Source organism: Poecilia formosa, unplaced genomic scaffold (assembly GCF_000485575.1).
Source record: "Poecilia formosa unplaced genomic scaffold, Poecilia_formosa-5.1.2 Scaffold16, whole genome shotgun sequence".
Classification (NCBI taxonomy): Eukaryota; Metazoa; Chordata; class Actinopteri; order Cyprinodontiformes; family Poeciliidae; genus Poecilia; species Poecilia formosa.
Window position 1 is genome coordinate 2,679,589 of NW_006799955.1, and position 12,729 is coordinate 2,692,317.

Genomic DNA, 12,729 nt, shown 5'->3' on the forward strand with positions numbered 1-12,729 from the left:
TAAATTGTGCAACATGAGACATTCAGTGCATCCAGTAAAGCAGGCAGACCCAGTTTATGACTATCAAATAGCTTACCATTTTAATTAAAACACTATCTATAAACACTGCTAACATGGCCTGAGAAACATTTACTCTGGCTTTTCTAAGATGCTCAGTTTTCTGAGCATTTTCTCACAACGCTCAGAAAACTGCAAACTTTTAAGTAACAATACCCGTGCTTACTTTAATAAATGCCGAACATATAATCCTGTCTTCCCTTTATCACTTTAGGACAGGGTTTATCAGCCTTTACAATCCAGACATTTTCAAACTTCTTCCTTCTACAGCTTTAAAACCTACATTGCCTTTAAAAAAAAATTAAGTGAAATAAACATTTAAATAATTGATTTTGTCAAAAATAATTTTAAACTAAAGAACCACCATATATTTCGATTCTAATTTTAGGTCTTAGAACAAAAACATTAGATTTTTTGCAAGAGAGTAATATATTTTTTAGTATATTTAGAAATGATTGGTCACTTAAAAATAAAATAAAGCACAATTTGCAGATGAATGACAACACGACTAAGAAGAAGAAGAAAAAAAATAAATAAATAAAGTTTCATATTGTGTCATTCCGCTTTATGAATTCAAAGGAAATGTTTGAAATGCTTCCAAAAATGTGCGTTTTCTACTGGTTTTCATTTATTTACATAATTTTTGCTTGTTTCTATGTCACTCCATGCATTTTAAGCTATAAAGAGCCACTTTAGAGGATCTGATGACCTACAAGTGTAGAGCTGCAGGTTGCAGACCCCTGTTTTAGGGGCCTGGCTTTAGGTCGATGAATTATAATGCGTGTACAGATTATTAAAAAATGAATACATTCAGTAGATAGGCAGCATTTTTTTTCCCTGCAACATCAGCTTGGCTTCTTTGTGCTTCACCAATCTCACAGTGATACAACTTATGCAATGACTGCATAAAAACGTACTCATTTGAGAGTTTTTTTAAACCTCGCAGGACAAATAATCCCCTACAGTAATGTAAAAACTCTTATGGCATTTTTCCCCCCCACACAACCAAGGATAATTGAAATAATTACAGTATGTGCACATTCAGTTTTAGCTCCAAATAAGTGGCTCTGGTTGTGTGGCTAAAGAAGGATTTACTGAAAATGCCTGATCATCTGAAAGAATAGCCGTCTGAGCCAAATCACAGTCAATCAGCTAAAATTCCACATTTTATTAATGTTAGATAAAATGCCTGAGGTGGTTCTAAAAAATACTCTAATATGTGTATTATTTTCCCTTTTTTAATAGGAATAAACTGCAGAGTAAGAGTTTGTTGTTACTCTACTAGACTTTAATGTCACGTAGCAGAAACCTTCACAGAGAGCTGCTCTGCACAGTGTGCCGACTGCGTCGTTCATGTCTAAACTGAAATGTGTCCCTTTAAGAAAATAATGGTCAACTTTGATGCCTTAATTTGGTGCAGTAAAGTAGTAATGAAGCTGACTGTCTTCGAAGCTGTACTCCTGCTTGATGTGCCGAAGCACGCCGCCCTGCTGCAGCCGCGTCCCGTAGAGGACCGCCTCGCCGCGGTCCTGTGCCAAGCCCACCTGCTGCAGCCAATCCACCAGCTCACAGCCACGGAAACAGTCCAGCATGGTCCTCACACCACACCTGTAAGGCAATGAAGCTTTTAGCTGCTGCTGCACTGAACAGACACAGGGAAGGAGCTGAGCGACATAAACGCATGCGAGGCAGAGCGCGAGTGTGTCAATATTTAAGGAATATTTTCACAGGTATTTTTAGATAACCTCCAAGAATGTCTTACAAACATAAACCAGGGAGCACATTTACTCAAGACGGATTCTAATCAGCTTCAGACCAGGGCAGCTCTCACCTTCTCTTTTTAACAATGTCATGAAAACACTGCTGTTTGTGGTATTTGGTGAACTGGAGGCAGGTCATCCTGATGTCGTCTGGTAAATCCAGATCCGGCTCTTCTTTTTTCTTCTTTCCAAACCAGCGACTGTATAACCTGAAAAACACGTTAAAAGAATAAAAAAAATAAATAAATCTAGGTTCCTAATACAATATATATGGTACAATACAGTTCTGATCAGAAGTTCACATACATCCATCATTGGCAAGAATGTCAAATTACTTAAATGTTTTTTTTTTTGGCTAAATGAGACAAACATTTAACTCTGCTGAGGTTTCAAACATCCATCAGAGCTGCTTTTAGAGTAACAGGCCAAGATGTGAACCTCGTTAAAAATGTCTGAAAATTTTAAACCAACTTATAAGTTCTGGCATTTCTGACACAAAACAACAACTGGACTGATTCCAGTACTCTGTGGACAGCTAAAAGAAGCATTTCGGTTTTCTCCAACTTAAGAGACAAGTCATCAATAATTTGTGGGGCTCTGTTTACATTTTAACACTACAGTTCTTGTTTTCAAAAATCATTGAAGTGGTATGTAGCAAAATCAATCCAACTTGATTCAATAGCACGTCAAATAAATTGGTAAAAATCTGAAGTTAGTATGACATTCCTGCTAATGGTGAATGTCTTGTGTTTGTATAGCTCTTTATCAAACCTATAGGACCTCAAAGCATTTTACACTTCAGTCATTCACACACACACATTCACAGACTGACGGTGGCAAGCTACTGGATGGTAGCCACAGCTGCTCTAGGGCAGAAGCGCTCCACCGGCAGGTTGACCACCACCATCGCACCAGGGAAGCGTAGGTAAATTTCTTTACAAATTTGCATTCATTTGTGTATTTATTACATTACCTCTTCAATGGCAGTAAAATAATATTCTTGTCCAACCCGAAAAGAGCAAAGGAGATAAATCCCTGCCAACAGGAAGAAGGGGTTATTATTGCTGTGCTTCTGTGTGGGAGTGAATTTACGTGATTTAGGGACTTCTGTATTTATTAGACTGACCTGTCCGTAGTTTGCTATAGCACAGAAGAACTGAAGCTCCAAGTAGAGTCTCCCATGAAGGTGGTTGTAAAGCAACCACAGGCCGCTGGAAAAGTTCTGTGGTTAGAAGAACATGAGATAGGTTACACTCTGCAGATTCACTGGTGGCTCTGGTAAAGATGTGCATCAAATCTTAAAGTAATTTCAGTTGCATAGCATCACTAGGAAAAAAAACATTAAATTTGAGAACATTTTTTCATTTTACTCAATTTAGATTTGACTTTTTTTTAAACTGTTCTAGTGTCACAAACAAACATATGGAAATGGCTCAAATCTTCGTGGACTTGAACTGTAACCATGTGCTTTGCTCAGATTAGACAAAGATTGTGCTTTTCAGCAATAAACACTCATGAAGAATCACTTTATGGCCACCGTTGTTATGGTAGAATCTGTGATATTGTGGACTCGTTTTGCTTCTAAATTCACTTATGTGTGCGTGTGTGGCATCAGAAACTTTTCAAAATATCAGGAGATTTTAAATAACTGAACTGAAAATAAGGTCATGACTGGGTGTTTCAACAAAGTAATGATGCAAATCCAATGGCAAATAAATGGTTCAAAAAAGATAAAATCCACAATTTTCAATGGGAATTTTACTCTCCAGGCCTAAATCCTAAGGAAAACCTGCAAGCTGAAGGGAAGAGATTGTAAGAGTGAACCTTGGATGATCTCATTCCTGTAAACAGGTCAAAGGTCTTTCCTTCTAGTCCAACCATGTGAAATGTTACAGGAAGAGATCAAGTGCTGGCCTAATAACAGCAAGGCAGGGGTTTAAAAAGTATTAGAAGGAGGAGAAACACAGATTTTGGATTTTTTTTTTGCACAGATTGTGCAAAAAAAAAACAACAATTTTATCATTCTGAATATAAACATGAATTAAAGACTGGATTTTTTCTAAAATTTACAGTTTCAGGTTATGCTACTGAAATAAAAGAATAATTTATTTCCACTCAGTTTACGTGTATTTTTCAGGAGAGGAAACAACATTTGTCCACAGCTGTATATTTGAAAAATAGGTCAGTCCTGTGTCAGCTCAAGCTTGTATAAATAATTACATAATTTATTTTTTTGAAACATGAAACATGCGTTTTGTTTTAGTTATTCTATTATCAGATCTACAGGAACAAATAAAGCCTTCAGCTGAAAAAAAAAAAAATATAGAAAACCAAGGTATCTCTAATGTGGTTTTAAAACAGGAGTATTTCTCTGAAATGAGCTGGAAATTAACCCTTTGTTTGTATGGTTTGTGATGATTGCGGTTTTTTTACTCACAGCCAGAAGGAAGACAGTCAGGAGCAGACACAGGAGCACATGACGGACCACTTGTCTGTCTTTCACCTGCTGGAGCTCCTCCATCTGAGCAAGGAGACAGTCTGTCGACTCGCAGCCATTCTCACAATGAACTGTAGAGGGCAGCAGCGCACAGAAAATGAACAAAACGGCCCACGAGAGAGGACTGTTGCACCAAATGTGGCCTTACAGTCCTCAAAGCAAAATGTTAAAAACAAAGGAAGTTGATTCAGGTCTGGGGCATCCCCAGTGGGGTTTTAGTGAGAATAAAATATTTGTGCAAGAGAGAATGTGTGACAGTGGGCTGTCGGTGGAAATACCTGGGAGGGAGCTTAGGCTGTCGTTTGTGCTGATGATCATGTCAGGCATGGGCGTGGCTGGAGCACAGGCACATCTGAAACACTCTGATAGCAACCAAAATGAAGAATAATATTACATTTTGCATCTGTATTATTTACAGTAGGTTTTTTTGTAATTACAAACTAATATAAGGTTGTGGTTGTTTTATGCTAAAATCTGAAAGATTTAAGACATCAATATTTTTGCAAGGCAGTGTAAGTACAGCTGAACACGATCATGCACTCAGTGGTGAAATAATCTTGTGATTCTGCTAAAATGACTCACATTTTACTTTCTGTTTAAGGGTATAAAACACACACAACAGACTGTGTATATTCAAGAAAAAATGCTAAACTGTAATTGTTTCCCTAAGGCAGCTCATTGATAAATCTTAATTGGCGTTACTGATTCTTGCCCTTATTGTACAAGTGTTTTAATAACCAACTGTGGATATTTTGGCAAGATAGTTTTTGATGCATAAAAGTAAGGCTGCATAATATTAGAAAAACAAGACAATGCAACATCATTGTCAAATGTTATTGATTGCGCTCAACATAGTTTCATGTCTGTTCTTTTTTTCCTGTTATAATAATGTATTCAACTGTTCCCTTTAGCTTTCCGACCTTGGGTTTACTACAGGACTCCTGAAATGTTACAAACTAACAGATATTGCATCAAAGCTGCCATTTGATAGCTTGTGCAACTCAACCCGAAAGTAGCATGCTGCAAACATCCAGGGGAGTAAATCAGAAAAGAACTAGACTGCAGAACTATAAAATGGAAATGAGGTGAAATGACCAGCCTGGTTGTTAGATCATTTGCTTTCCATTTATGGTGCGAGAACTGTTTACACCTTTTCAGTCAGAGCAATTAATTTCACTGCAGGTGCAATGGCAATAAAAGTATTCATTCAAATAATACTTTTTGACAAAAAGAAGTCAAATCCAAAACATTTTCAGAGTAGAAAGTACCTCCTCCTGTTCCGTTTTCTGGCTCTATGAGAGTCTGAGTTTCTGGTTCGACCTCGGTCACCTGATCCTGGTAAGGTTCAAATGAACTTTCTCTGTCTTCGTATTCTTCATCTTGCTCCCAACTTCCTCTACTAAGGCACACCAAAGAGAATCCTCCAAGAAGTATGCTGAAGCTGACCACTACTGTGGTGCAAATGATCTAAGAAAAAAAAACAAAAACAAAAAAAAGTGTTGAACTTTGACGTTTTACTATGAATGTCAAAAATCATTAGCATTATTCTTCCTTTGTGTGTTTTATACCTGTAGTTTGCCATAGAAGAACGAAGAATCAATAGCGTCAGACCTTTTTTCGCCGAAGATGAGCAGAATAGAGGTTAGCAAACCGGGAATCCTGTAAAACATGAGTTTGTTTACGCAATTAAAATGTCAAACAGAAACAGCTTAGCAACACTGCCATAAAACATGAAGCTGTGGCACTGATCTGGATTAAAAACCTGCAGGACTGAAACAACAAAACACAGTTAAACACAGAAATGCAACACAATTAAACTGATGCATAAAACCATGAAATTTATCTAGAGAAACCAGATGCTTGTTATATCAATCCAGGTTATATTTCGAGACATAGCCTGGATTTAATTCTCTGTGAATCAGAGGTGACTCACCCCCAGCCTGTGATGACCAGCGCACCTGGTGCTCCTCTAAGATCCTCATACTTTTTCATAAGCACCATTGAGAGTGCTATTAATCCTAAAACCAAAGACATTTTATTCACAAAAATAACAATCAAATTCTGATTTTGGAGTTGCACTAACTCTACATGAGAATAAATGTGTTGTCGGCTCACCTGGCCACATAAAACTGCTGTAGAGTGAAGTAGACAGCAACGTGAAAATGAGGACCTGCGCGACAAAGTTGTCTTCCTTCACCACAAAGTTCCACAGAATCATCCCAATGCAGCTGAACAGCTAGAAAACCACATCACCAAACGCACAATTAACGGCTTTGCTGAAGATAAAAGTTAGTTGGAGCTGCAGTTCTTTTTTTTTTTCAAATGAAAATACAATTGAAACTAAGACTGTCTGCTTACCTGCGCCAAGAACAGGTTGACTGTAAACATGTGAGGAAGTCTCTTAAACTTTTTACTTAAAAACATGACAGCAACTGTCCACAGCTGGCAGGAAATAAAAACATTTTAAAATCAGTTATGCAAAAACATACTTATTAAACTCTTCTGTTTGCTGAAACTAAACATAAATACACTTCATAAAAAAAAAAGTGGAAATATTTGACAACATTTTAAAATTTACAGCAAAAAATCATGAAAATATGACACATGGCTGAATCACAGCCAACATTGGTTTTGTCAAGGCAGATTAAGTAGTCTCCTTAGAGACATGCCTCTCTAAAATGGAAAGACACAGCCATAAATAGATGATGTCATGTCAGCTGTAAACGTCAGAGAATGAAGAACAGTTTGCCCACATATCCTTTAAGCAGGAAGGTGGCTGAGGTTTGTGAGTTACTGTGTGAAGCTGGTAGATTTCTGCTAAAAATCACAAACAGCATTTCTGTCTGAAACGCTGCTATTTTGCTTTTAAGGAAACAAATAACCGTTCATGTTAAAGGGGAGTTTTTCGTCTCCACCATTTCTACATGTGCATGTGCTACAGTATGATAGATAGATGCTGTTAAGGCAATCTGCAGTGTTTCCTTAGATGGAAACCTTAAAACACATGTTAAACATGAACTGAACTTGACTGTTTGACGACTAGGATCAGCTGGAATGTATGCATGATTGGGATGAATTACATTTTTTGTAAAGTATCTTGAGATGACACAAGTACCTTTGACACTATAAAGAGAACTGGTTTGGTACATTGTACTTCAATGCTTACCTACAAAAAAAATCAGATTAAGCTTTTTTTTCCCCTCAGTGCCTGAGCTAAATCAACAAAGGACATGGCAGTGCTTTGACTTCATTTCATCAGCACAAATGCACTTTCACACACCACATGGGTAAAAATGGATGGAAATGACTTTATAGGGTCAAATACCATACTGTTGTACCAAAGATAACTTGATGGTGATGGTGGCGTTTTGACAGCTATTGCTTTAGTCCAATTAAATCCTCAGAGGTAAACATTTCCTAACTGAATGCTGTCAGAGTTTTATATTATTTTATTCTTATTTCAAGCAGGCATGTGGTAAATTACATGTACATTGGATCCTGTAATTTAATAGAGTACTGCTATATTCCTGATAGGGTGCTGGTCTATTAGATCTCTAATCTACCGCTTTCAGGCGTTTCTCCCTCTTCACTGGACAAATCATTATAATGGTTGTCACATTATAACTGGCAGCTTTATTATTATAATCTTCCTCTAGGGTGGCCATTTTGCAATGCACATTTGCTCAAGTTTAGTGTTATGTACATCATTCCTTTGGCTTTAGCTTCTGCTTTTTGTGCTGCCTTTCTTACTTGTATATTTTTTTTTTATGTTGGCCCTCTAAATAAAATATCCATCTTGAACCTCAAGCCACAACAGGACTGAAAGAAGGAAGCATTGTCATTGTCTTTCAGAAAACAGTGAAGCGGTTAAACTAAATGGATATGCAGAATACAGAACCAGAAGTGGTTAGTTACCGACAGGGCTACATGTTTCTTAAAGTGGCACTGAAAGTGAGAATGAGGAAGCGGGTCTGAGTGAGTGATGAACCAGTGAGGCAACTCATCCTGTGAACAGCTGAGCCTCCCGAAGACAGATTGTTTAGTATTTTAAAACATGAAAAAAAATAAGATTTTATAAGTATACGTCACTTCCTTTGAAAGGAGGAAGTGATATTACTGTGGACGGGCGCAAACGCTAAACTGGGTTGATTTATCAAGCCACGATTGACTGGTAGTTCTCAGACGAATAAAAACTAAACAAAGAAACCAAGTAACAATCTGTTGTACAGCCAGTTATGAACGAGTCTGTGCATGTTACACAGTTACTTACCAGAGCCACTAAGCCCACTATGCTCATATTAAAGCTGACACTCTCAAGTGAATCCATCAGACACTGGGGATCCATTAAGTGGATGGTAAGCAGCCAGGCTGAGACGTACATTATTGGAGCCGAGAGAAAAGTGCTGATCACCATCCCAGAGGTCACCTGACACAATGAAAAACACGTCCAGGAAAGTTTTAAAAAGATACATTGCAAGCAAATAAGAAAGTTGAGCTGTAGTTCATGCTGTAACTCACAACTTCTAGTTCTGCGTTGTAGTAAACAGCATATATGGCCACGCTTGGTGCAGTGGGGAAGACTCCGTAAAGAAAGGCATAATCTGAGAGGCTGGAGTGGTTTGTAGTATTGCTGCTGTTATCCAAAACATCCACCATATCCTTACAGATAAGAGGCATTACCAGCCTTGAAGTCCAAAAAAAAACAAAAAACAAAAAAAAAGAAACAAGATATGAAATAGTTAAAAGTGCAAACCGGAGGAACTGAAACACTTAGATAACTGTGGTTAAAATGCAGACATGTAATTCTATAATGACCTACGGTCTAAGAAGGTCTGAGTCATCTAAACCATTAGCACAAAACATTTGGGAGCCCTTCTGTTCACTCAGCCTCTAACACCATGTATCACTATAATGGTAAAGCATTTATTAGTAAAAATATCCATCAGGCGCCATGAAATTCCACTCACAGTTTGGCTGTAATGAGCAAAATCAGTGTCACAACAGTGGACCTGGTCAGTTTCCGCATCTGGCCCACCATGGTCAGACCCAAATAGAACAAAGCTGCTCCACCAAAAGAGTTGCCCAAGCCGTCTATGAACTCAGCCATGAAAGCAGGGATTCTCTGGTGCAGGGCAAAGTGGGCGATGATGCCTACGATAACCATGAATACAATGGGGTTCTTCAAGACTTGCAGGACTACGTGTCCCACAATCAGCAGTTTTCTCTGCTGGTGGTTTCCCTGATTCTTCCACTTTTGGATCTCGCACAGTGCAAAGCCGATGGGATTTAGGAGCATCAGGGACACTGGTGCAACCAGGTAGATGTACTGGAGGTACTCTGGGTACGTGCTCTGGTAGAGGGCTTGAACTGCAGACACAGATGAAGGCAACAGGGTCAAAGAAAAATGACAAAAAACAGGCAAATCTAAGATCTAATTAGTCATTAGTTTTACTCTAAAATGTTGAACTGAAATCATTCTAGACACATGCAAGCAGCATTAACGATAAATATTTTTATGAAAATCAGGTTGAGAAACATAAACCCACCAATTCTGGTAGAAGAAAAGTTATTTCAGAAATATTTAATTACTTGAGCAAATTAAACTGAAGTGTTAGTCACTGGCAGCAACACAAAGAGAAACTGTATGCAAAAATATTGCTAGAGCTTCGACAAAGAATTTAAAACAGGTTCATCCTGTTCCAACTGCTAAACTGAGTCACAATCCACAGAAAAGGGGCCAGGCATTTTACGTTTTTCCATCACATTCACTTGTTCTTCTATTCACTTGTTTCATCTATTAGGTTAGACTAAACTTTGTTCTTTGCTTAGATTATTTCAATCAAGGGCTGATTGAAATAATCAATCCTTGATTGTTGTTGTTGAAATTCCATCTGTAGTGACGGTGAGAGATTCATATAAATGGGCTTTCAAGATGCATTTGAACTATTTGTCTAGGTGGAATGATTACATGATAACCAACATCTGTGTTTTTTTTAACTGGAATTTGGTCTAGTCTCTTTGATTCCCTTTACTGAATATCTAGTTGAAAAGTTGCTAAAGTGTAGCTGTTGGTATGAGGGGGAAGACTTTCAAAGTGGCTTTTCATCTTCATTAGAACCACCATTTTGCAAAATGCACCTGTAATGGCAGATAAGCAAACCCAGTATGATGCTGCTAGAGTTGTACAATAAAGATCATGATGAAGGAAACAAAAGGAGAGAAAATTGTTATTGCAATACTCTGTAATTTTATGGGAATTAAAAGTTTTCCTAATATAATGCAGTCCTAAACTCCATTTTAAATAGAGTAGAAAAAATATTGGTAGGGCACAAATAGTATTTGTTGGGTAAAATGTGTGGTTTATAGAAATCCACATCAATTTGAATCCCCTCCTCCAAAATTAACACTTTCAAGCACAACTGGAATTTGCAACTGAGCACCTGGACTTCTGTAGAGAAATTGAAGCTCATATAAGATAAAGACTGAGCTAATTGGCCACAACACTTAAGCATGTCAGAAGCAGTCATGGTGAAGCTTTCAAATATAACTCAACTGTTTTCACGGTAAAGCTCTGTGGTGGTAAAATCATGCTGAGGGTATTTTTTCAACTTCTCCTCAAATCAACAGCCAGATAGTTGCAATCTTCAGCTAAATGTTCTATTTGGAAATGAATACCATTCTGAAAATGCTTAACGAGTCAAAATTTGTGCTTTTTAAAATGCATCTGAAGTTCCAAAGTAATATATGATATAGATGTTTGCACAAAAATACACTTACCTATTGGATAGCCCAAAGCAAAGTCATTGCTTTGGGTTGCAAATATTGAGAAGATGCCAGCCTTACTGTAGCGGCTGTCAGGACTGGACACTATCAGAGTGAGGAAGCAAACGATGCAAAATACAGACACTTTAGCGATGAGGATCCCCCACAGGAAGGGCCAGATGACGTTCCCAAAGTCCAGTAACACCATGTTCTTAAAAAGGAGTGCAGGGAGAGCAAACTTTGATACAAAGTTGCCCAATCCTTTGGCCTGAGTGGAGGTGATGATGTTGGTCCTTCCTGCGATGTATCCACACAGGATGATCCCAAAGCACTCCAGGAGAGCAGGTAGCAGCCTGTCTATGGACATGGTGGAGGGCACAGGAGGGCTGGGGCTCCCCTCCACGTTGTAGCCGCCCGCTGTCTCCATGATGTCTTTGTGTGTTTTCTGTCAAAAGTGATCTGTTATCATGCTAAAGTGGAGAGGTTCACCGACCTGACACTGAAGGCGGAAGGAAGAAAGAGAGAGGAGGACACTTTCAACTTCTGATTTAATTTTAAGATTATTCGGTAACCAAAAAATATATTTTTTACGTTGAATAATTCCTCAAATATACACCGTAATATTAATAAATAAAGCGACGTATAAAATATATAACCTAATTTAAACTGCTATGTCTTTAAAAATATCTACTCTTACCTTTGTAACACCCGATGTCCCCTCCTATGTGCCCCATGTGTCGGTTTCTGTAGTTCACTATAAGCCGCCGTTCAGAGCTAAAATAGCCAGCTAATCTTTAACTGGAGGAACAAAAAGCATAAAATAGAGCTAAATTCCGAAAACACAGTCCGGAAAGTGGTTAAGAAACAATTAATCTAGCTTGTTTATGTTCCCTGTTACATACGGAGTCACTGGGTAACGTCACTGCCTGTGTTGTTCTTAATCTCTGATTTGTCACGCAACCCGACCAATCACGTTCATCAGAGAGAGCGAATGGGCGGGGCTTAACGAGCGCACCTTCTCAAGTGTTATCATACTTGGTTATAAAACTAGTGATGATAACCGGAACTGGTGGGGGGGGGGGAATGGAGTTACAGATAAATACTTTATTAGTAATAAAATACTCTACAGAGTAGAATATGCAACACTGCAGTAAACGAGGTTCTCAACTAACCATTTTAGCTGAGAACTATTTGCAGAACCATATCTGCAAGACAAACATTTTTTACAGCCTTTCTATGTTTACCCTATTAAAGGACAAACTTTGATTCAACTGTCAAATGTATCCACCAGGAAGATAAGGAGAGCTGGAAACAGAGATTGCAGTCAGATGCCATATTTTGGCTAACAATCTTCCTCTTTTAATGGGCCTCCGATTTGGAACAATTTGCTACCAATAATCAAACAGTTGGCTAGCCTTAAGTCTTGTACATTTTACATTTCACATTGAAACACTTTTGTAAAATTGATGCAGTGTTTTGTTAAAACAATAATTTAAAAAAAATCCTTTCAATCACAGATAGTTCAGCATATCAAACACTTTTCTTGACACTGATGTGGAGAACCTGAAACACATTGAGCTCTTTAGCTTTCTGCATGATTACCATCAGTGATTTATGCAGAAGAAACACAAAATTCCTCAATTTTCCATAATG

The 12,729-nt window shown here is 38.0% G+C and overlaps 1 protein-coding gene across 1 annotated transcript; it reads right to left on the bottom strand.

Moving 5' to 3' along the window:
• Window positions 1-714: 714 nt before the first annotated feature.
• Window positions 715-12,025, bottom strand: gpr155a (G protein-coupled receptor 155a). Its single transcript, XM_007546490.2, has 16 exons — window positions 11,774-12,025; window positions 11,092-11,575; window positions 9,282-9,681; window positions 8,833-8,998; window positions 8,585-8,740; window positions 6,673-6,756; window positions 6,430-6,550; window positions 6,248-6,332; window positions 5,883-5,973; window positions 5,583-5,781; window positions 4,593-4,676; window positions 4,255-4,385; window positions 2,944-3,039; window positions 2,791-2,852; window positions 1,889-2,026; window positions 715-1,665 (listed from the first exon to the last, which is right to left on the bottom strand). Exons 2-16 carry the CDS (start codon window positions 11,501-11,503, stop codon window positions 1,464-1,466), a joined length of 2,427 nt encoding a protein of 808 aa, XP_007546552.1. The 5' UTR covers window positions 11,504-11,575; window positions 11,774-12,025; the 3' UTR covers window positions 715-1,463.
• Window positions 12,026-12,729: the final 704 nt, after the last annotated feature.

Excerpts from the sequence above, each read along its gene's own strand:
- gpr155a (XM_007546490.2), bottom strand. The coding sequence starts at position 11,503 with ATGGAGACAGCGGGCGGCTACAACGTGGAGGGGAGCCCCAGCCCTCCT. Across the intron at positions 5,974-6,247 it reads CTGGTCATCACAGGCTGGGG|GATTCCCGGTTTGCTAACCT; the intron begins GTGAGTCACCTC and ends CATGTTTTACAG. Across the intron at positions 2,027-2,790 it reads ATTTTACTGCCATTGAAGAG|GTTATACAGTCGCTGGTTTG; the intron begins GTAATGTAATAA and ends CGTGTTTTTCAG.